Raw genomic sequence first — 27861 nt, 5'->3', positions numbered from 1 at the left:
CAAGTCGGGCCGCAGCAGCTGGACCCGCCCAGGCTCTCGAGAGCACCTGAGTCGTGAGTGGCGACGCGAGGGGCGGGTCGGGTCGAAACCCTCCGCTTGGCTCAGCCCCCACCCCTCGTGGCGGCGGCCCAGCAGGCGGAAGGGAAGATGATTGACTGAGCGGCTCAGCGGCTAGGGCGTCGCAGAGAGGGTAGAAGAGGGAACGACTGAGCTTTCCCCTTAAACTGGTTGGGTTGGGCCTCGGGAACAGCCTTCCCCAGGCCTATTGGCCGCCCTGAACGGGTTGTTATGGTAACAAATGACAGACTGGTGCCTTATGAATCGGCCAATGAGACGGGCCGTCTTTTCCACCCCACTTCTGAGCAGTAGGTGTTGCGAAAGCCCGGGTAGGATCCCGAGAAGAAGGTGGTGTCAGAACGTTCAGCGGAAGGGCCGGGGGCGGGGCTGGCGACCTGGCAGGGCGAGCCAATCACGCCTGGTTTTATCAACGGCCCCGCCCCTTTACCGCACATTTCCCCTCCCCTAGCTCATTTCGCACGACGCAGCGGTTGGGAGCACAGACATTTTCGGAGCTGGAGCTGCCACTACCGCCGCCATTTTGTGTCTGTGGAGAAAGAAGATTCGGTGGCGGCTGGAAGTGGACGGAGATCACCCGTGAGACGGCGGCGTTTCATACCCGAGGTTCCCCCCGTGTCGTCCCCCAACCCCCCTCCGTGGTCAGCATGTGGTGAAGCCGGAGCCGCGAGACCCGGGGAGAGGAAGAGGAGTCGGAAGGGAGGCGGGGTATCGAGAGCGGCTTCAGCTTCAGCTGCGGCGGACCTCGGAGGGGGGCCGCGGCGCAATGTCAGAGCAGACGCCGGCCGAGGCCGGTACTGCGGGGGCCCGGGAGGACGCCTGTCGGGATTATCAGTCATCACTCGAAGACCTGACCTTCAATAGCAAACCGCACATCAATATGCTGACCATTCTAGCCGAGGAGAACCTGCCCTTCGCCAAGGAGATCGTCTCTCTCATCGAGGCCCAAACCGCCAAGGTTTTTATTACACCCCGCAGCCTCCTATTCTTCTAATACTCCCTGATTTTAGTGTCAGCCTCATCCCAGGTCTCGCTTCTATCCAAAGGGGGACGGTGTTCCTCCTCTCCAACCCTACCCCCTCCAACTCAGGCTCGGTCTCTGGCCCAGGCTTCGAGCGTGGGCCTCTCTTGGGGGGAGGGAGTGGGGAGGATAAAGGGTGGAGTCCCACTTCCGCTTACCAGCTCCCTATTGAGGCCACCGCATCGTGTATCCCGCCGCACACGCTTTGAATAGAGCCCTTCGGGGAGGGGGAGAATTAAAGGCAGTTCGTGGTGTGGGGAAGTAAGAGTTAAAACCATTTGAACCCCCTGGGATGGTGGGGAGTGGTTCTCCCCCCGTCCCCCCGCCCCGAACTCTTTTGGGTAACTGTGCTCTGTGGGTTGGAAGGAGGTGAAGGGGGACCTGGGAGCGAGCTGTTGGGGGGTGGGAGTAGGGCCTTGGCCCCGAGTGGAGCAGCCGCCTGTTAGGAGCCCAACATGGCGCCTGAAAAGCACATGATGCGAAAGGGAAGAGAGGAGAATCCATTCCCTGCCAGCCAGGCAGCTGCTCACACCCGTCAGCCCCATTTTGGGGTGGGGGCGGCTAGATATAATTTGTATTCTCCTGTCGGAGGGTCTCATTTGCCCCCAGATACGGGAAATTGGGGTTGAGGGTGGGGTTGGAGGGGGTGGGGAGGAGATCTTATCCAACCTGTAGGTGGAGAACTGGCCCACTGGGTAACAAGTACTTGTAGTTTTTTTTTGAAAAGTTCAGTTCCTCCTCCTCTTCCTTTTCTCTTTTTTTCCTCCCTTCCTTCCCTGAAAGTGAAGACGTGCTTTGCTTCACCCCTTGACAGCAGTGGTCCTCTGCCACCCTATATTTCCCTGTAGTCCTCCTCTTCTGTGGATTCATGTGGGAGCGATTTGTCATTTAAGTAAAGTTACTGTTAAACTTAGTTATCGTAATGAGTTTTAATAGCTTCCCAGTACTACGTTTTAAGTTATTTTTGAAGCTTGTACTTATGGTTTAGCTTTTTTCTAGTTGTTAGTGATTGAAATGATCAGGATGAGCCTCCTTTTAGCAGAGTGAACCCCTTTTAAAAGGCCACTTTAACAACAACCACCAATATATTGTTTAGAGGCGCTTTCTGTCTAGTGTAAAACTGAGTGGTCTGACTTTAATAAATGGTTTTGAAATGTGTGACTGGTATAAAATTTGTGAATAAAACATATAAAATATGTATTTGTCTTTTTTATTTACCTTTGTAAGGTGTAGAATTTGTTTCCAAGACTTATTTTTATCTACGTGGTTGTGTGTTTTAAACAAAAGTCTTTAAGTGACTTGGGTTCATTCTTCTTTAGGTTCCATCCACTCTTTTGGGTAAATCTGTTCACAAGATACACGGTTTCAGGTGGTCCTTTCATACCTTAAAGAGGACAAAAAGTAAGGTTTTTCTTTTTTTTTTTTTTAGGGCCCAACAAGTTTGTCATGCTCAGTCTGACAGCTAAAATACAAGTCCTTATTCACCTTTTCCTGTGAATGTCTGTGTGAAACAGCTATTGTTCTTTTTTTAAAGTATGAGATTTTAAAAGGAAGCATTCCTCATACTCAACATCCTTTTTATTGATACAACAAACATGTTGGACATGAAATCTTAGTTTTGCCTTGTCGAAGGCTTAACATTAAATGCCTTTAAAAAAAAAAACAAAAATGCACTTGCGTTTTTTAAAAAAATAACATTGATTTTTAAAAATTCTACCTAGTATTTTTGGGGTTACTAATATTCCACAGAGCCTAATATTTAGCAGCTCAGGTTGTCACTCAAAGAACCATTTCCTTGCTGGTTTTTAATGGATCCAGAAGACTTTCAGAAGTGAAAATTAAATGCTGAATATAGTGCCCACATTAAAATTTGTATTTGTGTGTGGCTACACAGAGTGGTGAAAATAGATGGACTATTTGCTGATGAAAGACAGCTGAAATTTTTTTGGCACACGTTTCCTGGTTATTTTTGTAAAGCCAGATTGAGGAAAAGATGTAACAGTCACTTTGGGGAAATAATTTAATGGGGTTGGGGTTGAGGGTGAGGGGAGGGCTTTTCTGTCATTTGGTAGCAAACTGGCTTGGTTTTGTGTTTCTGGAGGTGAATGTTTGTGTCCTTATCCTCTAGCGTTTCAGCATTACTAAACTTAAGGATTCACACTTACTTGACTCCTTCCATGAGGCAGTAGTAGCAAAAAAATACTACATATAAGAATTCACTTGTACAATAAAAAGTTAGCCTACTGAACAGATTTTGGTTTTAAAGAGAGCCTGTTTATCTTCATAAGTACAACAATGACTAAAATGGTATAAAACATGACATGGTAAGATAAAGACACAGCAATAAAGCAGTTGACGTGTTGGTACTTAATAGTTTACCCACATGCAATAGCCTTGTGAAACCCTTTTATTAGTACTGTAAAAGAAAACTTTCATACAGAGTTACTCACAGGTTTCCTTAGTCAACTTTGGTTGTTATCAGAAGCAAGAGCACTTCCACACACTTGTATGGGCAATTGGTTTTGTGAAATAATGGTGGCATTGTGTGCTGCAGAACTGTGAGCTTACCCTGGCTACAGGTAGCTGTGGGTAAGTGTTGTTCAGGGTTAAGATTCCTATACACGTGGGAAGGGTAAATGGGGATAATTTTTGTTTTCGTTTTTAAATCGTGGGTACTCCTGTGGAGTGGGAGTTAACACTTAGTTTATGTGGTGTGTCTTAATGCTCCTCAACAAGTCTGTGAACCTGCTGATGCTTTCTGGAAACTTGCTGTGCCTTCTAAAAGCCAGTGATGGGTAGGCGTTACAGTTGAGCTGGGGCAACATTTCTTTGCTTTGGAAAGGGCCGCCTGTATTGGCATCATCACACTGGCCCTGCACAAATTTAGAACTCCTGGTTTGTGCGTGTCAGAGGAAAAATATTTCGACGGAGAGTCTGTGCTGTGAAGAAAATCTTCAGGACAAATCCTGGTTTCCAGAGTCAAGTTCAACCTGATTTACATGACTCAGCGGCTGCTCCATCCAGTTTTCCTTGTATCAGTAACAGCTTGCACTTTCCTGCATGTTCATGTGCAAGTTTAAAAGTGTTTTTTTTGCCATTAACTTCATATGTGAAGTGTACTTAATTTCTTTTGTTCATTGGATTATAGAGAAGTAATCCTAATGATTTTACAGGTAACAAAAGGTTCATAGACTTTAACATATAAAATATGCCTATGGAAATTAGGGTTTCTGCCAGAAGTCTGAAAACTTTTTTTCATAGAGTCTAGGTACATCATCATAAGTTAATGTGGGTCACAAAGCTTACACTTGGATTACAGAAAATATCCTCCCCCTTTTTTTGTCACTTAAAACACAGTTTTGTTTTGTTTTGTTTTTTAACTATACGAACCTGAAATTCCATTGAGTGTTAAATGAGGGTACTAGAGACTATGTTTTTTCTTTCCAGTAATTCTGAGCTTATTTTGTATGCTCAACTAAAGATCATTGTAAGAGGTGAGACCTTGAACACTTAAATTTCATAAAGGTTAATATTGATTCAGAAGTATTTAATATCAACAAAATATTGAGGTCTGTATTGTACGTTAAACGCTCACTTTTAAAAGTAGTTCTTTGTTGGCAATTCATTGTACTAAACTTTTCAGTTTCTTTTTATTACTTCAGGCTCCCTCCTCAGAGAAGCTTCCTGTTATGTACCTTATGGATTCTATCGTGAAAAATGTTGGAAGAGAGTATCTCACTGCCTTTACTAAAAATCTAGTTGCAACATTTATTTGTGTGTTTGAAAAGGTATATATACATTTAGAACCATTTGAATTTTTAAAACATGTTCCTGATTAAATAAATACTTGCCTTTGTGTTGGGTTTTCTTGGGTGGTGAAATGTTTTATTCTTTTGGGCATTTAACATGCTAAAGTTAGTGTTTCGTATTTAAAGTGGGTTCTAGGTGTTTTACATTATCCATTCAAAAATAGATGTGTTTGCTTTTAGAAGTTCATTTTTTTGATTGACTTTGTTCACTTGAAGATCTGTTTCGTCACTAGAATACGGGCAAAAAGATCTGAAGCTATCAAGAGTACTTCAAATTTCATTATTTAGGTTTCTGGTGTTAGGATGTTGACTATTTCTGTCTTAAAAAAAAGAAAAAGAAAAAGCATAATCCTAGTGTGTGTCAACCTGTGATGGATGCCTGAAACTTGTGATTTTTTTTTTTTTTCTGGAAATGTTTCCTCTTGTTAACTTTGTTCAAGTATATTTTATGTGAATGTTCTAGGTATGTATGAATGGTGGATCAGTGAATTGCTTTAGGTTATTTTGGAAATACTTCCCCCCACGTCTGGCCCCTCTTAGTGTTTAGAAGAAAGGCTTGTTAGTTTCTACACCTAGAGATTGTAAATTCCTTTCATAACATTGTATCTGGTAGTTTGGTTAATACAGTATTATGTTGAGGAAGACAAAGGATTTGCTGAAGTAATTCTCTTTCCTGTCAGGCTTCATCTTTCACACTGATAAAAGGGGCATTTATAAGATATTTGGGTTTAAAGATTGTTTCCTAACAAAAAATTGGTGGTTCTTATATTTTAGTAGATGCACCTGTTGTGTCTCGAGAAATCTTACAGTTGTCAGGCTTGGAGAATTGGGATTATTTTGAAAGAACTCCTCACTATCAGATTTTACTTGTTTGTTAGAACAGAAAATGGGTAGTGGCTACTTGAGGAATTTTTTTCCCTTTAAGTTCTTAGAGAAAAGAAATACTGCTAAGTAAGTATATGCAGAAGAAATTTGTAAAGCTGTATTTCAAACTGAATTATGGAGCTTGTTAATAGTGTATTGTAGACTTTTGCTAAATACTGCTTACCTGAGACTCTAGTCTAAGGAGAAGTCAACTTTGCATTATAGAAATTGGGGCACTAAACCAATTTCTTGGTTTCAGTTTCAGTATGTTCAAATTCATTTGGGTGTTTGGTAGAAAATGTTAACTGACTCTTACTGGGCCTTAACACTGAAGGTGATGAAAATGACCTTGTAGTAAATATTATCTAAAGACTCGAATATAGTCAAGGCTTTATTATTCTGAAGTTAGAACTCTAACTCAGTTTTCCCAAGTGTTAGTTTTCTCTGATGGCTAATTTAAGAAGTATTATTTTTGTTACTATGCCCATCACAAGCATGAGCAGATAAGATATAAAACTAAAGCTCATCAGTAGGTAAGATTTTGTGAATTTCAATTATTCAGGTGCCTTTCACACCACAAATAGCTTGTTCATAGGTACCAGCCATATTGTATTGCAGGAGATTAGTTAGATAGTTTTGTTTAACTTTGTACTAAATGTAAATAACTTAAAAACTTTAAGTCATCAGATAAACTATTTTCTAGTTGTTATTATATTTTTGTCCAGAGTGAAAGTAACAGTAGGAATACTGTGTCAAACCCTAATATTTGGGAACATTTTGTACTTCTAAAAATTCAGACTCGTCTAATTGTTTGCTTTCATGAAGGCTAAGTGATAATGACTTTAATTTTTCTAATTTTTTTGACAGAAATTTCTTTATTAACTTTACATCTGCAAACAAATGTACTTTTAATAAATGATTACTGTTGTATATATTTACGAATTAGTAGTATGTGTGCTATATGTGAAGTAGAACAGAGATTTATGTAGCATTATACTTAATATATAAAACATCCTATAGTAACTTAACAAGCCATAGAATTGTTCTGTTGTTCTAGGTGGATGAAAATACTAGAAAAAGTTTATTTAAATTACGTTCCACCTGGGATGAAATATTCCCTTTGAAGAAACTTTATGCCCTGGATGTCAGAGTCAATTCGTTAGATCCTGCTTGGCCTATTAAACCTCTGCCCCCCAATGTGAATACATCTAGCATCCATGTGAATCCTAAATTTTTAAATAAATCGGTAAGTTTTAACATGAATGGTATATAACTAATATTTTTAACTGTCACATTTTGACTTCTCTAAAATTTCTTGCAAGATAAAAGTAACAAGAATACCCTGTGCTGAATCAGTTTAATTAAAAAAAAAAAAATTTCCACCTTCAGGTTCACAGTACATTTAAAGTAAATGTTCTCCTTGTTTAGGTTTTACGTAACATATTTATTTTGGTTTTTAAATTCCTGAAAATTTTTTGTGTGCTTTTAAACATGATTGGCCATTTAAGATTATGGATAGTGTTTATTAAGAGAGAAGCTGATAATTTTTAGCTCCCCCCTTAGCTGCTTCCTTTTTAGATGTGATTTTTTTTTTGTAAACAAATTATTTTTTCTTATAGCCTGAAGAGTCTTCAACACCTGGCACAGTGGTCAGTTCCCCTAGCATCTCCACTCCTCCAATTGTTCCGGATATACAAAAGAATCTTACCCAAGAGCAACTAATAAGGCAGCAGTTACTGGCAAAACAAAAGCAGTTGTTAGAACTTCAGCAGAAAAAGCTGGAGCTTGAGCTAGAGCAAGCTAAGGCACAACTGTAAGTAGAGAGATTTGGCATATTTTGAGTATTTTTAAACCTGTTTTCTGATGGATATGGAATTACTTTGCATTTGAATTGTATTCACATGTTACTTTTATTAATAGTGTAATTTTTCCACTTTTATTTTGCAAATTATGGTGTATTTATTAGACCAAATTTGTATATCCTTATTGTAAAAGTCACTTTAATATAAACTGCACTATTTTCTTTCAAATACTTTTTATTAGATTGCTGTCTTATAAGATAGTCCCTTAGTTCTGTTAAAAATTATATCATGTGGATGTACTGTCAGTTCCAAGATGGTAGGTGTGTTGTGGCAGATGTTTTTGCCTAGTCTTTAATATTTAATGAGCTTATGTTTCATGAGCAGAAATCCTTAGCAGTTTCCTTAGAAGGCTATAAAAAAAAAAGCCATCACAAAATTAAGGAGGCCAGGAAGATTATGTATTTCTGTGCATGAATAACCTTATATTAGGCTATTTTACTTAATTACTTAGCACTTGACCTTATTTGAGAGTGAGGAAGTACAGGAAGGCAGAATTTTATGAGTGCATTATCAGTGCCACTTTGAGAGGAACTAAATTTTATGACTTAGAATTTACCTGGAAAGACTTGGATGCTTGTGCAGCTGGAGTGCAGTGATTTATTTAGTAGTTTCTTAATATCAGTGTGGCCCAGAATTATGAATAATTAGGAAGAGGGAGGATTTTTTTTTTCATTCTACCTAGAAGTTATAAAACCCCAAAGTAGAGGATTAGTAAGAAATAACAGGCCACATAAATATTGTATATGACCTTTCTCCTTTCATTTTAATCTCCACTTAAATACTAGAAGTATACACTATAAATATGGTATTGAATAAATGGATTTATTGAATAAAGCATTATATTCCTTAGTTTTCGGTTTCTTGACAAATAATCTGAATGTCTTACAGTTGTAACATGAACGTTTATCTTGTATTTCAGGCAGTTTCTCTTAGTGTTCAGCAGGAGACATCCAACTTAGGTCCTGGAACTGCACCATCCAAATTACATGTTTCACAAATTCCCCCTATGGCAGTTAAAGCTCCCCATCAGGTTCCTGTGCAACCTGAGAAAAGTCGTCCAGGTCCATCCTTACAAATTCAAGATATGAAAGGAACTAACCGGGATCCCCGTCTTAATAGGTTGAGTCAACATTCTTCTCATGGAAAAGATCAGAGTCACAGGAAGGAATTCCTAATGAACACATTGAACCAGTCTGATATTAAGACAAGTAAAACTGTACCCTCTGAAAAACTAAATTCATCCAAGCAAGAAAAAAGTAAATCAGGTGAAAAAATAACCAAGAAAGAACTTGACCAATTAGATTCTAAATCCAAATCTAAATCTAAATCACCATCACCTTTGAAAAACAAATTATCCCACACAAAAGACTTGAAAAGTCAAGAATCTGAAAGTGCAAGGGTGTCTGATATGAGCAAGAGAGATCCAAGATTAAAAAAACATCTTCAGGATAAGACTGATAGCAAAGATGATGATCTAAAAGAGAAGAGAAAAACTGCAGAAAAAAAGGATAAAGATGAACACATGAAATCATCTGAACACAGACTGGTGGGAAGTAGAAATAAAATCATAAATGGCATTGTACAAAAACAGGATACAGTAACGGAAGAATCAGAAAAACCGGGGACAAAACCAGGGAGATCGAGTACTAGAAAGCGATCAAGATCACGATCACCCAAGTCTCGATCACCGATTATACATTCTCCCAAGAGAAGAGACAGGCGGTCACCCAAACGAAGGCAAAGGAGTATGTCTCCAACCTCAACACCCAAAGCTGGGAAGATTCGCCAGTCAGGAGTTAAGCAGTCACATATGGAAGAGTTTACACCACCTTCCAGGGAAGAAAGAAATGCGAAGAGAAGTACTAAACAGGATGTTCGAGATCCAAGGCGAATAAAAAAGACTGAAGAGGAACGACCACAAGAAACTGCAAATCAGCATTCTACCAAGTCAGGCACTGAACCAAAGGAAAATGTAGAAAATTGGCAAAGTTCCAAGTCTACCAAAAGATGGAAATCTGGTTGGGAAGAAAATAAAAGGTAGGTTGTTAACATTTTTAATCGAGTAGAATAATGTGTACATTTAAAAATACAGTGTTGATTTAAAAATTGGATAATGTTTATTGGGTGATATAATTAGTACTTTTTTCCCCCATTTAATTCTTAAAACCCTGTGGGTTAAGTACCATTATTATTGCTGTTTTACATATAAGGAAACTGAAGTTTAGAAAGGTTAACTAATCTGCCTAAGGTGGCACATCCAGGACATGCAAGAATCAGAATTCATATCTGATTTTCCTGACTTCAAATCTTGTGCTCTTAATCTTTAAATTAACTTTTATGGTTACGTATATTCATTTTAGCCAGATCCTATTAAGGATCTTTAAATATGGTCCTGAGTATTTAAAAATTTTTTATGATGTAACATAATTGCTTTTATGGTTTCAGTTTACAACAGGGTGATGAACATAGTAAAGCTCCTCATCTAAGGCATAGGGAGAGCTGGTCAAGCACTAAAGGAATCTTGTCACCTCGAGCTCCAAAACAGCAGCATCGATTAAGCGTAGATGCCAATCTTCAGATTCCTAAAGAGTTAACTCTTGCAAGCAAAAGAGAATTACTTCAAAAGGTAGCTACTGTGCTCCCACGTAGTCATTATTCTCCTTTTGTCTATAAGTTTTTTTGTAAGTACTTTTTATATTTAAAATATTGATTTCCTTTTATCACCCCTATGCAGACGAGTGAACGTTTAGCATCTGGTGAAATTACACAGGATGAGTTCCTTGTTGTTGTGCATCAAATTCGACAGCTATTTCAGTATCAAGAAGGTAAACATAGATGCAATGTACGGGATAGTCCTACAGAAGAAAATAAAGGTGGATTAAAAAAGAAACCTCTCTTAACTGATGCTGAATTAACCTACTATGAACATAAAGCAAAACTGAAAAGGACACAGGTTCAGCATTCATTTCCAAGACTTGATCTCTTAGATCCTGATATTTTTGACTACCCTTTGACTGATGCCTTGTTGTCTGGAATAGAATGTGAGCCATCCAAAAGTAAACATGCAAGTAGGAATAGTGGAGCACAGTTTGACAGAAAAGAACAATTTAGTGAAAGAGCAAGACGTCTTTCTCCTATATCTGGGAGTCGTACTTATGCTGAGAATCTTTCACCCCATGAGGGCCGGAGAAGACATGACGAGCAAGTCTCTGCTAAAGGTAGAAAAAGTTAAATCAGATTATGCCTATTGAATCACACAGCAGTGAAGGGAAAATGAACAAGCTAAGTGGGGATGGATTTTTGTGACTGTTCAGACTTCTGTTTTGTCGTTGTTTGTTTTGTTTCGGTTTTTTCCCTCAAAGGGAAGGGAAGGGAGCTGATATTTATAAGGCCAACCGTGTGTTAGGTACTTTACTAGGTTCTTTATATATGTAATCTGATTTAATCCTCACAATGACCTAATGAAATATATATTATCCCCATTTTACAGATAGGAAACAAGACCAGAGAGGTTAAATAACTTGCTCTCAAAGTCAAATAATTAGTAAATTGACTGAATGGGTGTTTTTTTTACCCAGGTGTATCTGACTCTAGAGGGCATTCTCTTACCTGCTGCTTGTTGCTGTCTTTTTCCCTGCCCTCTCATAAAGTGAGATAGTTATGGATGTTTTTGAATAAACATTTACAAGAATATACAAAGAATATTTTAGGATAATTTGATATAAATTATCAGATTCAGGGAAAATAAATTTTTTTTCTTTTTAAAAGGTGTACGAGAAGAACAGAGATCACCATTCAATGATCGTTTTCCACTTAAGCGGCCTAGATATGAAGATTCAGATAAACCATTTGTAGATAGCCCAGCATCACGATTCGCCGGCCTTGATACAAATCAGCGACTTACGGCTTTAGCTGAAGATAGACCATTATACGATGGACCTAGTAGGCCATCAGTAGCGAGAGATGGCCCAACCAAGATGATTTTTGAAGGACCTAATAAATTAAGCCCTAGAATTGATGGACCTCCTACACCAGGTTCTCTTCGGTTTGATGGGTCACCGGCACAGATGGGGGGAGGTGGCCCTTTGAGATTTGAAGGACCACAAGGCCAGTTAGGAGGTGGGTGTCCTTTGAGATTTGAAGGTCCTCCGGGACCAGTAGGGACACCTCTGCGGTTTGAGGGGCCTATTGGTCAAGCAGGAGGAGGTGGTTTTCGGTTTGAAGGTTCCCCTGGTCTGAGGTTTGAGGGATCTGCAGGTGGTTTGCGATTTGAAGGACCAGGGGCCCAGCCTGTGGGTAGTCTCAGGTTTGAGGGACACCGGGGTCAACCTGTGGGTGGTCTGAGGTTTGAGGGACCTCATGGTCAGCCTGTGGGTGGACTTAGATTTGATAATCCCCGAGGTCAGCCTGTAGGTGGACTTAGATTTGAGGGAGGTCATGGTCCATCAGGGGCTGCAATTAGGTTTGATGGACCTCATGGTCAGCCATCAGGTGGGATCAGATTTGAGGGCCCATTGCTACAGCAAGGAGTTGGGATGAGGTTTGAGGGCCCCCATGGTCAGTCAGTAGCTGGTATGAGATTTGAAGGACAACATAATCAACTTGGTGGGAACCTTAGGTTTGAGGGTCCACATGGTCAGCCAGGGGTTGGGATCAGGTTTGAAGGACCTTTAGTCCAACAAGGAGGTGGAATGAGGTTTGAGGGTCCTTCTGTACCAGGAGGCGGCCTGAGAATCGAAGGACCTCTGGGTCAAGGTGGTCCAAGATTTGAAGGTTGTCATGCTTTAAGGTTTGATGGGCAGCCAGGTCAGCCATCACTCTTGCCAAGATTTGATGGATTACATGGTCAGCCAGGTCCTAGATTTGAAAGAACTGGTCAGCCAGGCCCACAGAGATTTGATGGACCACCTGGACAGCAGGTTCAACCAAGATTTGATGGTGTACCTCAAAGATTTGATGGTCCACAACACCAGCAGGCATCAAGGTTTGATATTCCTCTTGGTCTTCAAGGCACACGATTTGACAATCATCCTTCACAAAGGCTTGAATCAGTATCTTTCAATCAGACTGGCCCATATAATGATCCACCTGGCAATGCTTTTAATGCCCCATCCCAAGGACTGCCGTTCCAAAGACATGAACAAATATTTGATTCACCTCAAGGACCAAATTTTAATGGACCACATGGCCCTGGAAACCAGAGTTTCTCGAATCCCCTTAACAGAGCTTCTGGACACTATTTTGATGAGAAGAATCTTCAGAGCTCTCAATTTGGAAACTTTGGCAATTTACCTGCTCCAATAACAGTAGGAAATATTCAGGCATCTCAACAGGTAAGTCTGTTATAGTTATTCTAAAAGTATATTGTATGCAGATATGAACCATTTTTAATGCTTCTAGTGTTTGAGGAAGGTTTTCAGGATATAGTTTATTCTATAGGTTGGAAAGGATTTTTTAAAATTTAATTTTTTTAGTAAGTTTTTGTGGGGGGCAGTTTTTAATGTACTTCAAAACCCCACCTGCTAGGAAAGTGAGATGAGAGTCTTCTGGGGCTGAAATTTGCAGTTTAAATCCAAAATTGATCTTAGTTCTTCCAGGATGTAGAGAACCCTCTCAATCTCAATCTCCACCCCCCCCCCCCAACAAATCTTTTCTTTTTTAATAGACTTTATTTTTTAGAGTAGTTTAGGCTCACAGCAAAATTGAGCTATGAGGTATAGGGATTTCCCATATACCCCTTGCCTTCACATATGCATAGCCTCCTCTTATGGTTTTTTGTTTTGTGGGTTTTTTTGTTTTGTTTTGTTTTTGGCTTCAAAGGTATTAAAGTATAATACAGTTGTGTGTGTTTCACAGACCTCTGCTACATTGTACAACTTTTGAGTCTTGATGAGCTTTATAGTAATCATAGAGCTGATTTTATAGACTGTTCTTTGATTAAGAACTTCCTTAGCCTGAGTTAACAAACAAACAAGAAAATCAAATTGCCTATGCTTTTACAGTCTGTAATTCTTTTTCTTCCTCTCTTCCTACTTTTCACCACCTTTCCGTCATTCCAGTCAACTGCAGTTGTTTGATGTTAACTTGTTCTGCATACATTTTAAAATGCTTATTGAAATAGTGTTAAAGCAATATGCTTATAATTTGTGATTAATTCAGTTGATATTAATGACTACTTTTACTTGCCTGCTGAAATTCTCCTGGCTAAATTTACTTTTTTCCAGGTAGTGACACTTTCTTACTAGGACAGATTTATTTTATGCCAGTAACATTGCATGGAAGAAAGTGTAAAACAAGAAGAAAGGTTTTAAAAGCATGTTAGAAGCATTATTGATAGAAAGCAGCCTTCTGTCCATATCCAGTGGTTTGGGAAAACAATTGGCCTCCTTAGTTAGACTTACACTCTATTGTATGTTTTTAAGAGAAATGATACTCTTAATTGACAAGAAACTCTAGAATGGGACTTGAATTAGTCTCGTTCCTACATTATACAGAATTGATGGGGTTTTTATTACGCATACATACCACTGAAGGTTCACACAGGATACTGAAGAAGGCTTATAAATGGACATTTGTTTACATAGTAGCAATATGTAGAAGTCCTACCTCATTCTTGACTACAAATACAATAATTGTATGCCTGTACTGTACTTGTTTCATGACTTTTATTTTTTAACATTCCCTTAACATCTTTTACAGTCTACTTTGTAACTCAGTTTGATGGCTAACAGAATGATCATAAAGGAGTTCAGATTGCTAATTAAAGCAGGCTTTTGACATCTGTGTAAAGGAGTTAGGTCACGAGTTCTGGCCTCAGCTTTGCTGTTTACTGGCCATTATGATTGTGTATAGATCACATGGCTGGATGTCAGATTTCTATTTGTAAAATAAGAGAAAACACTGGCAAGGTAAAGTGATTTGTGTAAGGTCATACAGCTAGTTTTTGGCTACCTTATGTTTGCATGGTATCTTAAACTTTTCAAAGAACCTTCACATCCATTATCTTATAATTCTGTGAAAAATATAAGGGAAGGTCTTATTGTTCCTTTTTATAGAAAGCCTAGAAGTGAAGTGACCTAGTCAGGTTACACTTGTAAATCTTTATTATCATAAACAGGCCTCATGATATCTGTGAATATATTAACGTAATTTGAATGTTAAAGTTTTACTTAAAAATATAGAAAAGATGTTCTTAAAACCAAGATTTCTTTTAAAGGTTCTGACTGGTGTTGCTCAGCCAGTAGCATTTGGCCAAGGACAACAATTTTTGCCAGTTCATCCACAAAATCCTGGAGCATTTGTTCAGAATCCTTCAGGTATGTACTTTCTGAACTTTGTGTTTTTCGAAAGACAATTATTGTTTGATTGAGTAGCTACCTTGTCAATTTTAGAAAATGACAATTTTGAGAGGACATATGCAATTTAGAGAAATTTAATCTGACTGGAATGTTTTGTTTTCTTTCTGAGTTTGTTTACATTGTTGATGTATATTCACACTAATCCCCTTTACAACTAGAGATGGTTAGCCAGGACTTGTAGACCACAAAAAAGAGGGAAGGAGACCTAGTAGGTGGAAGCTAGAGGGTAGGGTAGGAATGTGACATTTGTGTTGAGGTAACATGAAGTCAGTGACAAACCTCAGAAATATCAGTTACTTGATACTTTGAAGTTTTGTTTTGTGTGCATGTGATGATCCAATAAACATTAAGTGAATACTGCAGACATCACCTTATAAGCTGATTCATTCATATGTCTTTATGGGCACTCAAGTAATAATTGTACACAACATGTTAAAAGGATTTCCTAGCTAGATGCCCATGATAAGCATCTATGGGGTGAGGCTTAACAATATTGTTATGGATACAATAACAATAGTAGATACGTGGGCTTTAAAAATAAGTTTTAGGGAATTCCCTTGTGGTCCAGTGGTTAGGACTGCATGCTTTCACTGCTGAAGGGCCCGGGTTCAATCCCTGGTTGGAGAACTAAGATCCCTCAAGCCGTGCTATGCAGGCAAAAAAAAAAAAGTTTTAGTTTTAATATGTGAAAAATGAGAAGTATATAAATTATAATTACCGGGAAGTCAATATATTGAGAGCTAACTCAAACCAAATTGTTGTGGTACTTGCTTTATTTCTGAATCATTAAAACCAGCCCATCTTCAGAAACATGCTGTAGCATGGCTCTATTAAGTTTACAAATTTAGAGTTTTCCAAAAGTTCTGAAGTAACTAGGGAAGTCCTAGCATTAAGTATTAAACTGTATCATCACAGGAAGCTCACTCAATTAATTTGAAAACGTTTTGTTTTTAATTGCTAGATTGACAATTAGGATTAGTATTCTTCTTATTTTTTGTTTTCACTATAATGAAAAGGGAAGGAAAGTACTGAATATTTGGGGTCTAAAGTCAGAAGACCAGGGTTAGCATCTCCACTCTGCTACTTTACAGGTAGGTGGAGTATAAGCAAATATCCTCTCTGGGGTTCAGTTTTTTTCCTCTGCAGATAGGCATATGATAAAAGTCAGGATTCGCCGGGGAATTTTTTTTTTTCCCAGAGAATCAAAATGAGATAGTATATGCAAAAAGTACCATGTAACTTGTGAAGTGCTATATGGTGTGGTCTCCTTTAGAACTCAGTTTTTCTTGTGGAGTAGAGGATTTGTGTATTGGAGTTGGTAGCTTGAAGATAGCGTGCAGCAGCTGCAAATTTGCTCTTTTTTGTATGAGATAATATACAAAACCTGCATGTTTTCTTTTGCTTTTACAACCTTGGGATGCTTATGTATACAAGGCATAGCAATGTCACAGAGGAAATCACATCTTATTTCCTGGGGTTGGAGGTTATTAAATGAGAGTTAGATATGCCTTCCTTCTCAAGTTTTACTTAAAGAGATATGAAAAGTATTTAGTGTTCAGTATTTGGCTTCTGTAAGGTTTTTTTCTCAAAATTTAAAGTAAAAACACTCTTTTCCTAGTAGTAAATATACTCATGTTCATTTATTCATCCAAACAAATACTGATCATTTGCTATATTCTAGGCATTGTGCTAGGATGACTTAATAAGGTTTATCCTTCTAAGGGCTTTATAATGTAGCAGGATCTATGGACTTTTTTTTTTTTTTTCTCTAAATAGCTGTTCAGACTTCCCTAGTGGTCCAGTGGTTAAGACTCTGTGCTCCCAATGCAGGGGGCCCAGCTTCGATGCCTGGTCAGGGAACTAGATCCTGCATGCCACATCTAAGAGCTGGCACAGCCAAATAAATTAAAAGAAAGAAAAAAATTAAACAGCTGTTCACTTGGTTGATAAGTTAGACACCATCATTGGGTACCTGAGTATGAAATTCCAAACCTGTTCTGAGAATCACCTCTTATTCCTGTTTCTAAATGCATAGAAAATCAAATACAATCTGAAAGTGTCTTAAGCTTTTTTTGTGTTTCATGCAGCTCAGAGTATTATTTTATTTATTTATTTTTTAAGTCTTTATTGGAGTATAATTGCTTTGCAATGATGTGTTAGTTTCTGCTGTACAACAAAGTCAATCAGCTATATGTATGTGTATATCCCCATAACCCCTCCCTCTTGAGCCTCCCTCCCCACCCTCCCTATCTCACCCCTCTAGGTCTTCACAACGCATCAAGCTGATCTCCCTGTGCTATGCAGCAGCTTCTCACTAGCCAGCCATTTTACATTTGGTAGCGTATATATGTCACTGCTACTCTCCCACTTCGTCCCAGCTTCCCCTTCCCACCCTGTCTTCAAGTCCATTCTCTACGTCTGTGTCTTCATTCCTGTCTTCATTCCAACTCCACTAGGTTCATCAGTACTGTTTTTTTAGATTCCATCTATGTGCGTTAGCATATGGTATTTATTTTTCTCTTTCTGACTTACTTCACTCTGTATGACAGGCTCTAAGTCCATCCATCTCGTTACAAATAACTCAATTTTGTTCCCTCTTATGGCTGAGTAATATTCCATTGTATATATGTGCCACATCTTCTTTATCCATTCATCTGTCGATGGACATTTAGGTTGCTTCCATGTCCTGGCTATTGTAAATAGTGCTGCAATGAACATTGTGGTACATGTCTCTTTTTGAATTATGGTTTTCTCAGGGTATATGCCCAGTAGTGGGATTGCTGGGTCATATGGTAATTCTATTTTTAGTTTTTTAAGGAACCTCCATACTGTCCTCCATAGTGGCTGTATCAATTTACATTCCCACCAACAGTGCAAGAGGGTTCCCTTTTCACCACACCCTCTCCAGCATTTATTGTTTGTAGATTTTTTTGGTGATGGCTATTCTGACTGGTGTGAGGTGATACCTCATTGTGATTTTGATTTGTGCTTCTCTAATGATTAGTGATGTTGAGCATCTTTTCATGTGTTTGTTGGCAATCTGTATGTCTTCTTTGGAGAAATGTCTATTTAGGTCTTCCAACCATTTTTGGATTGGGTTGTTTGTTTTTTGATACTGAGCTGCTTGAGCTGCTTCTGTATTTTGGAGATTAATCCTTTGTCAGTTGCTTTGTTTGCAGATATTTTCTCCCATTCTGAGGGTTGTCTTTTTGTCTTGTTTATGGTTTCCTTTGCTGTGCAAAAGCTTTTAAGTGTCATTAGGTCCCATTTGTTTATTTTTGTTTTTATTTCCATTATTCTAGGAGGCTTTTTTTTTTTTCATTTTTTTCTCTGTGTGGTTTTTTAAAATTATATAAGTTATAAGTGTACAATACAGTGATTCACAATTTTTAAAGCTTTTGCTCTGTTTATAGTTACTATAAAATATTGACTGTATTCCCTGTGTTACACAGTATATCATTGAGTTTATTTTATACCTAATAGTTTGTACCTCTTAATCCCTTACCCCTATATTTATATTGCTCCTACCTTCTTCCCTCTTCCCACTGGTAACCACTAGTATGTTCTTGTTCTCTGTGTGTCTACCTCTTTTTTGTAATATTCGCTAGTTTGTTGTATTTTTTAGATTCCACGTCTAAGTGATATCGTACAGTATTTGTCTTTGTCTTATTTCACTTTGACTGTTTTTCTTTAAACAAATATTATATATACTGCCAAACACCTCAGTGCTTTACAAATATTAATTCATTTAATCCTCATAACAACCTTAGGTAGGAACAATTATGATTACCCTTTTACAGGTAAAGAGAACAGACACAGATAAGTAACTTGATCATGTCACACAACTAGAAAGTGGAATTTCTAGTTAGAATCCCAGGAGTCTGGTTCCATAGTTCATGCTCTTTTTTTTTTTTTTTTCATAGTTCATGCTCTTGATCACTAAACTTGGCTGCTGGAAGACATGTGATTAGCTAGTTAGGATTCTTAGACATATAAATAGCTAATTCTAATGAAAGGTAAATGTTAAACTATTGTGTGAAGTGGCTGTTGTAATTGACCGTTGAGGTTGATTTATTCATTCATGTAGTCAAACATTTCATTTCAACAGACATTAATTAGCCTACTGTATACAAGGCACTGTGCTAAGTGTAAAGAGTATGCAATGGTTAAGGGCAGAGATTATGTATTGTATTGTGGATGCAAATTGAATTTCTGCTATTAAGAGGAATTTTTAGTGATTCAGAACTTTTTTCTAGAGGTGTGGTAAGTAAGACGCATAGTAGTGACATACAAATATATTAAAATACTGTTTTTATAGTTGAGTTAAAGAATTGTAATTTTTAAATTAGTGCTTAGCAAAATATGGAATTGGATTGATTCCTCACCAGTGAGCTTAAGGAGAAGATTGTTATCCTTGTTTCATTTATTCAGATTTTTGAAGCTTTAGTAAGCATGACACCTTTTCAGCAATAGCCTGAACTGCGTTGCAAGGGCAGTAATTCAGCAAAGGTCAGAGGGGCAGGTATATTCTGAGCCACAGGGCTCACCTCCCTGTGTTAGTTCCCCTGGGTAGTTATGAGAAGGTGGGGGAGCTGGGGGGCTGGGCAGGAGTACTTCCATTTAGGCTCTGGGTATTTTTTTCCCCTAGAAATCTGTGCTAAGAGATGGTAGCCTACTTCATCTATGCAAAACGACCTTTCCCAATATGGTTAGGTGAAGAATAGAGAATTGGAAGGGTGAAAAGTTAGACCTAGAGGTGTGGTGCTGCATTGCATAGAAGGGAGCATGAAGCTCTCTGCCCTCAGTATTCTGCTTTTCTTTGGCATGGATTTAATTGGGCAACAGTGGGTAATACTGGTTTTTTAAGATAACATGTATGTCCGTATAAAGTATTAGTGGTTTCAGTATTCGTCTTAGAATATATTTTTAAGAGGTCATGGTTTGCTGACATAAATGCAAAGTTCACTTTTGGGAGCTTTTGGTAGTTACACTGATCTTAACAAGATTTTATTAAGTTTAATGTTGATAGGATATCTTGAAGAAAACTTTAAAAATCCTTAGTACAATTTGCATCTTTAAGTTCTACTTTTAAGAGTGTTATTTTTTTAAAGGTGCCCTTCCTAAGGCATATCCTGATAATCATCTCAGTCAGGTGGATGTAAATGAATTGTTTTCAAAACTGCTAAAAACAGGAATTCTCAAATTGTCCCAGCCTGATTCAGCTACAGCACGTAAGTATGGTTCTGTAATTCATCTACACAAAGCTTTATTAAGTTATAAAGATGTATGATATGATACAATGATGTGTTCTATGATAAAAGTTCTTACAGTGATTGAATTCTTAGGTATACTTATATAACTGGTTTATAATGAAATAAAAAAAAATTTTCTAACAAGGAACTGTTACCTTTATAGTGGACATTGTTTCAGTTAACTAACATTCCTGCAAACACCATGTGCAGACTTTTTCTAGTTATTCTGTATTATTTTAGCTTATAAAAAATAATTAGAATGTTGATGAATTTCATGAAGATTGACTTTTAAGAGACCAGACCTTATATCACTTATCAAAATAAAGAATTGTATTAGGTTCCTTGGCCAGTAAACCTAAGATCAGGAGCACTGAATAGGCAAGATGGGGCTCTCCATATGCTTCTAACACTATAGTGTTCCCCTGTAAAGAATACATGGAAACTGGTTTTTAGATATTTGTTGTGTTTCTTTTCAATTGAAGAAGTAAATGAAGTTGCTGCTCAGCCCCCTGCTGAGGAGGAAGAAGATCAAAGTGAAGATCAAGACGTTCCAGATCTTACCAATTTTACAATTGAAGAATTGAAACAGTATGTAATCTAATTTTCTAAGGTAAAAGGGACGGTGACTTTAATAACAGTGGATATTATCACTAGTGCTATTCGTCTTACCCCTCTCACTGTTTTTAAAATTTAGGAAGCCTGTTTTCCCTTTTTTAATGTGGTAAAATATACATAACATAAACTTAAGGAAGCCTGTTATCTTCTTTTCAAATATGTTTGCTGCACAAGTATTTAGGCCAAAAGTCTATCCGCAAATTTCTGTTTTTTATTATCTCTGTTTAGTATAGCAAGTATAGGGAGTTTAAGGATTAGGTGTTAGTAATCACTCATGTCTTCCTTTTTATCTCTATTTTCTCTTAATCATCACTGTTTTTTCTGTATTGATATTCTCATGCTTTTGAAGTTAAGAAAATGAGGTTTTTGTAGTCTAGTATTTAAAAAATTAAAAATTTTTTCATTTTATAGAAAATACAAATGAATAAAGTCAAGAAAATAAAATTACCTACAATTTCCACTTTACTGATAACCAGTGTTAACATTTGGTGCATATATTTTCATAAATTTTTATTGCCTTTATTATATAAAAAACATTTACAGTTGCTTTATGGATCCATTATATTGTTATGAGTACTTTTAAAAATAATAGAACAGCTAATGGGTTTCATCTTTTTTTTTTTAATTGAAGCATAATTTATTTACAGTGTGTTAGTTTCAGGTATACAGCAAAGTGATTGTTTTATATATATATATATAATATATATAAATATATACTTTTTCAGATTCTTTTATTATAAAACACTGAGTGTAGTCCCCTGTGCTATACGGGTTTCACCCTTTTAAAGGCAATTTTTTTCAAAGTGATACTTTTCACATAGTTAAAACTTTATAATGGAAGTCTTACAGTAAAGACTTATAATAAAAGATGGCATGCCTTTTTCCTAGTACTACTTTTTACCTGAAGGCAACCATTTCTTAACTCTTTTATCTATGGTTCTTGGCATTTACTTCTTTATTTCTTAAAAGATACATAGTTTTCTGATTTATTACATTTCTTGATTTATCCCATTTAGACAATTTATTGACTTCCTGAAAGTGAAGATTTAGGTAGCTCTTTTACTGTCCTCCCAACTCTTAGTTATAAAGCCATTTCTCATTAAATTTTTATTCAGTATTAATATTTTGACTCTAAATATTTTGTTTTCTGGTATACAAAGTACTATGTACTGTGCTTTGCTTTATTCTACTATTTTCAAAAAATTTCTGGAGTTAATAACTGCCCTGTTTGTTCACTTACTTATTCTGCATACCTATTTCTTTCCAGATAGGGAGCCCAGAATTTAAAAAAACTGATTATTGCTGACTTCAGTTTCCCACTAGTCTTCTACTTTTTCTTTTTAGTTACCCATACTATTATTATTTCTTCTGTACCTCTTTCACTGTTCTTTAGACCAGGGTGGGACAGTTGAGTTATTTAAAACCGCGAAGATCTGGAGAGGTGAAATCTAATTGTTCTGCCATATCCACCCTGATATTGACATTAATCTAAGAACAGGCCAACTATTGCCTTATTGGATAGCAGATGATCATTCCATTATTAGCTAGAAGGAAATAAGTAACTGGGCCAGGCCTATTGATAAGAGGGTAGACACCATGTTCCAAAATTAACCAAAGTTAAGGTAAAGAGAGTCACTGACACTAGAGAATATTATTGATCTTTGAATATTAATTCTTCCAGCCAACTGTTGGCTGAAACATTATTTTGTCACATAATAATGGCTTCACCATTATCAAAATACAGAAAACTGAAGTACTTATAACTGCCTTTTTTTTTTTAAGGCCATTAAGTCAGCCACAGTATCAAAACTAAAGATTATTTCTGTATTTTACAAAACAGACGTTATGATAGTGTTATAAATCGACTGTATACTGGTATTCAGTGTTACTCTTGTGGAATGAGGTTTACAACATCACAGACAGATGTATATGCAGATCACTTGGACTGGCATTATCGACAAAATAGAACTGAAAAAGATGTAAGCAGAAAAGTCACTCATAGACGTTGGTACTACAGTTTAACAGTAAGTAATTCATGTGCCTCTGAACTATCTTTTAGCCTTTAAATTATATCATTCAAAAGTATATTAGTTTAAGTAATTGCTGAGCACTAACTAGTGAATTTTTTGAATAAAATTTGACCCTTAGAATATAAAAGGTTTTTTTTAATTAAAAATTTGAAGAGTATGTATTTGCTTTTTGTTGAAATTAAGAGTAGAACACAGGTTTCTTCTAGTTCTAAAATTCCAAGGTTCTATGACTGATTTTTTTTGGTAAAATATTGTGCATGAAATTTATCTTATTTACATTAGTAGTTGTAACTCTAGAGTTAAAGGAATGTTAACGTTAAGATCTTAATTATTCATTAGTTGCTTTATGTTGTCTATTAGTTATGGGGCTCAAAGAGATGGTATAATTCTAAATAATCAATATTAAAGCATATTGTAGAAGAAAGTACCCTTAACGTTTAAATGGCATTATATTGAAGGTGTTCAGTAAGAGTCTAGAAACAAATGAATATACTCTTTTTAAATTAACTCTTTTTAAGGACTGGATAGAATTTGAGGAAATAGCTGATCTGGAAGAACGTGCAAAGAGCCAGTTTTTTGAAAAGGTGCACGAAGAAGTTGTGCTCAAAACTCAGGAGGCTGCTAAAGAAAAGGAGTTCCAAAGTGTACCTGCTGGACCAGCAGGAGCAGTTGAGGTAAAAGAAAAATGTTCAATTTTCTACCTCTGGTCATGCCTTTCACTTCCTTTAAGTAAATAATCATAAATATAACTTTATTTACATCCCTCTTTTAATGATTTTGAGACTTCTCGTAAGCTTTACTCTTCAATGTTATTCTTGTGATCTGGCTTCGGGTTTCATAACCACTGTAGTTATTACATATTTATCTGTGACCAAGATCTGTGAAATGTTAACTATTTTTGCATGGAAGAATGCGAAATCCTTAGATCTTACTTTGTATTATATATTTGAACATTGTTTAAATTTTCACAAAACTCTTAAATTCCTTTCTCCACTTAACAAAATGTTTCTGTATTTTCACTTAATGCCATTAAGTGTGTTCTATTATGTAAACTTCATTTTTATATGGTTCTATTTTAGAGTTGTGAAATTTGTCAAGAACAATTTGAACAGTACTGGGATGAAGAAGAGGAGGAGTGGCATTTAAAAAATGCTATTCGAGTAGATGGAAAGGTAATTTTCAGCTCTTTATGAAGTACTTTAAAAGGAAGTATTAAGATTTTTTTTTTTTAATTTTTATAGGGGTAGCTTACTACTTTGAAAGAAAAGTGTTAATTGTATTTTTATTTTGGTTTTTAATAAAAATGGTATTTCTAAGGTATTGGACTTTAGAGAGTCAGAGTGTGTGAGTTGGAAGGCATTTTAGCAATCATCTGGTCCTGTACTCATTTTATAAAAAAGGTTGCATAACTAGTTAATGATAAATCCAGGACTAGATCTTCTGAGTCTAGTTAGTCTTCTTTCTGCCTAACCACACTATTTTGATTCTGAATTTATATTTCATCATCAAAACTGTTTCTGTCTTAACATACCATGTTATCTACTTAAATATATAAAGGAAGTTTTAAGGGAAATCAGGATGAAAATTTTGTTTTTATCCGTTTTTGTGACCAAATGATTTTCATTGCCTTTTCAAAGATAGTTTATCTCTGGTTTAAATTTAAAAAGAAAATCATACCAGAATAGTCCATTAGAAATGAATATGCATGTGAATACTTACTTACTTTTTTGTTTTTGCTTTAGATTTATCACCCATCATGTTATGAAGATTATCAAAATGTAAGTTCTTTTTGGTTACTGTTTGTTCTCCTTTACATTGATAAATTTTATTTTCAGTTATTTTTTGCATCTGGGCAACATTTTTATTTTAATCTTGATGTGTTGAGCTGTCTTAGTTTTGATGTAGCATTTAGGTTGTTCATTAAATATTGGTGCTAGATTGATAGGGTCTGATTTAAATTTTGAAATTTTTGTATCGTTCCTTGTATTCTCTTCATTTGAATCTTGATGATGTCTTCTACTAGAGTACTAGGCCTAGAGAATGAGAAGGTTCACGATGGGAATAATTTTCTAAAAGTTATGGGTAGCATTTACTGCTTACTTCACTCGGCCATGTAATATAGGAATAATTTTTAAATTATCATACATGAAATACAAAAAAAAATCAGTCTCTTGACCTTGGAAATTCAAATTTTCATATTTGTAGAGTGATCATTTTTTTTAAACCAAACAGTGGAACATCTTAACTTTCAAATAATATTTGTTTCACAAGTTCAAGGGGCAGTTTGGAAGATATACTTAGGTCATCAAAAGACTAGACTTTGTAGGATGTTTTGATGGTTTTGAGGTATTTTTTAAAAATCCTTAGGGTATTTGAAATTAGGAGCAACAAATCCCAGGATATATGTAGGGGGTTATATTGGGATTAAAATATAGAAACGTGTCTAATCATTGAATCAGCTTCTTTTGTCGTTAAATTTGTTACTGCTTTTCTTACCATAGCTCATTGCTGAGCACATATCAAATGCTCAATATACATTTTATTTATTTATATTTATTTTATTTATTTGGTTGTGCTAGGTCTTAGTTGAGGCAGGCGGTCTCCTTCGTTGCAGCAGGTGTGCTCCTTCATTGTGGCATGTGTGCTCCTTCATTGAGCCAGCAGGCTCCTTAGTTGCAGCTCGCTGGCGCCTTAGTTGTGGCATGCGAACTCTTAGTTGCGGCATGCGTGTGGGATCTAGTTCCCTGACCAGGGATCGAACCCGGGCCCCCTGCATTGGGAGTGCGGAGTCTTAACCACTGCGCCACCAGGGAAGTCCCTCAATATACATTTTATTAATTGGCTGCCGTTATGGCATGTTTTGTGGGAAAGCAGGGTTTTCAATTGCATTTGGTACATATTTATTTCTTTGCCCATACAAGGGTCTTATAAAACTAAATGTCATTTAATGTGATATTTGTGAACTTCAATCAGTACTTAAAGGGTTTTTCATTTTGTAGACATCTTCATTTGATTGTACACCATCTCCCAGCAAGACACCAGTTGAAAATCCCTTGAACATTATGTTGAACATTGTCAAAAACGAATTGCAGGAACCCTGTGAAAGTCCCAAAGTTAAGGAAGAACGGATTGATACTCCACCAGCTTGTACAGAGGAAAGCATAGCAACAGCCACTGAAATTAAAACAGAAAATGACACAGTCGAGTCAGTTTAAGTAAAATGAGAAAGGTATGTTTTTCTTTTTTTTAAAAAAAAAAAAAAAAAAAAGCTGCTGTTGAAATCTAGAAGGTGAAGAATTTTTTATGTATATATAGACATATCTATATAAATTGTCTAGCTGAGGCGGGGCCTTCAGCTATCATTTGGTTAATAAATACATTTTAGTATTTGCATTTCCTACTGCCTGCACAGTTTCAGGTGCTTGTTGTGTGAAAGTTCTGTAGATGTGTGCAAATTTAACAAAATGAAATTGTATGTGTAAAAATGTATGATTTTCACTTGTGAAACTGTAAATTATAAATAAAAAATATTTTTGCTATCCATGGAGTGTAATATTTATGCACACCATCAAATAAAGACAGTGTTTCTGTACTTTTTATTGGGTGAAAATGGAATTAAACAGCAATTTCAACATGAGATTTTTTTCCAGCAGCTTCCCATGATTAAAGAAGCAAAGTCTGAGTTAGTTTTATCCTTCAGAGGGGGGTTGTGAGAGCACTGCAGGACTTTTCTCAAATTGAAAAGCCAGATTTGAAAAAAATTTTTAAATGAAATAGGACATATTTGCATATATATATATCTCCAGCTATAGAGAACCATCCAGTTGTCCATTTTTGAAAAGTATCTAATGAAGCAACTTTTATTCTTGAACTTGGACACTGATGCCATCAAATGATTAACAAATATATTTAAGTACTAAAGGTGATTTTTTTTTTAAATGACATTTTTCAAATTTGTCAGATAACTTAATGCAGATGAACATATTTCTATTTTAAGTTACAGGGGAATCTGTAAGAATGTTAATTTGAAACATGGTTAACCTTTTTTCCTTTGTTGGTTTTGACTGAATTAGATGGATGCCATGAGATGTTAATATTCATACATGTAATAAATAGAATGATGAAGAAACTCCAGTTTGTATCTCTTTATTTCTTAAGTGCCTTTAGAAAGTGACTTCTTTTTCCTATGTCTTTCATCACTCTGTTCTTTAAAACATGAATGAGGCACCTGCTATGAGCCAGGCACTCTCAGATGCAAGATTAATCTTTTCTGCCATCTGTTGGAGGAGATAGGCATATAAAACAATGAAATGTGTTGAGCACTTACTATATGGTAGGCATTCGCAAACTCTTTACATATGTTTCCTCTGATACTTACAAATAATTCTAAATGGTAGATGGTATCCCCAGTTTACAGATGAAATTGAATCATTCACTTACAAAATTGTAGAACAAGGATGAGAACCTGGCTTTGCTTCATTTCATTACATAGTATTTCTGCAGTTTACAAAAATGCCCTAAGATAATAGGCACACCAAACTACCTGGAGGTTGATTAAGGAAGACTTTATAGAGGTGGTGGTATTTGAGTCTTGGAGGATAAATTGAAGTGGAGTCCACATTGGTAGGAGGCAAGGGTATCTATGAAGAATGAGCAGCAAAATTGAAGGCTCAAAAACACTTCATGTGTTTTTATATGGTTAAAACCCAGTAATGTTGAATAGAACGAGTCTTCTTGGTCATGCTAAGGAGTTTGTATTACACTGATGACCACAGCAGACACTAGAAATTTTAAACAGAGGTGATATCCTATCTGCATCTAAGGTTGGCCTTTGTTTTTAAAGAATCAAGTGAATAAAAATTTAAAGAGATTAGCAAATGCTACAGAGAGGTCCAGTGAGAAAACGTGTCCACTGAATTTGAGAGAGAGAAACACATGTGATACCCCAACATATGAATATATATGAACAATGTCA

General features: G+C 36.6%; 1 protein-coding gene across 1 annotated transcript; it reads left to right on the top strand.

Annotated features, from left to right (window-relative positions):
• PCF11 (PCF11 cleavage and polyadenylation factor subunit) lies at positions 1 to 27020 on the top strand. Its single transcript, XM_036859581.1, has 17 exons — positions 1 to 53; positions 527 to 1033; positions 4759 to 4884; positions 6827 to 7015; positions 7389 to 7583; positions 8551 to 9668; positions 10077 to 10257; positions 10366 to 10849; positions 11400 to 12964; positions 14848 to 14947; positions 20101 to 20220; positions 20724 to 20829; positions 22697 to 22880; positions 23405 to 23560; positions 23966 to 24058; positions 24629 to 24664; positions 25886 to 27020. The coding sequence occupies exons 2-17, from the start codon at positions 842 to 844 to the stop codon at positions 26099 to 26101; spliced, it is 5061 nt and encodes a 1686-aa protein (XP_036715476.1). The 5' UTR covers positions 1 to 53; positions 527 to 841; the 3' UTR covers positions 26102 to 27020.
• The last annotated feature ends 841 nt before the right edge of the window (positions 27021 to 27861 follow it).

The sequence above is a fragment of the Balaenoptera musculus genome, chromosome 8 (assembly GCF_009873245.2).
Source record: "Balaenoptera musculus isolate JJ_BM4_2016_0621 chromosome 8, mBalMus1.pri.v3, whole genome shotgun sequence".
Lineage (NCBI taxonomy): Eukaryota > Metazoa > Chordata > Mammalia > Artiodactyla > Balaenopteridae > Balaenoptera > Balaenoptera musculus.
Note: the sequence above shows the minus strand (reverse complement) of the source record. Positions and strands in the feature narration are given on the sequence as shown.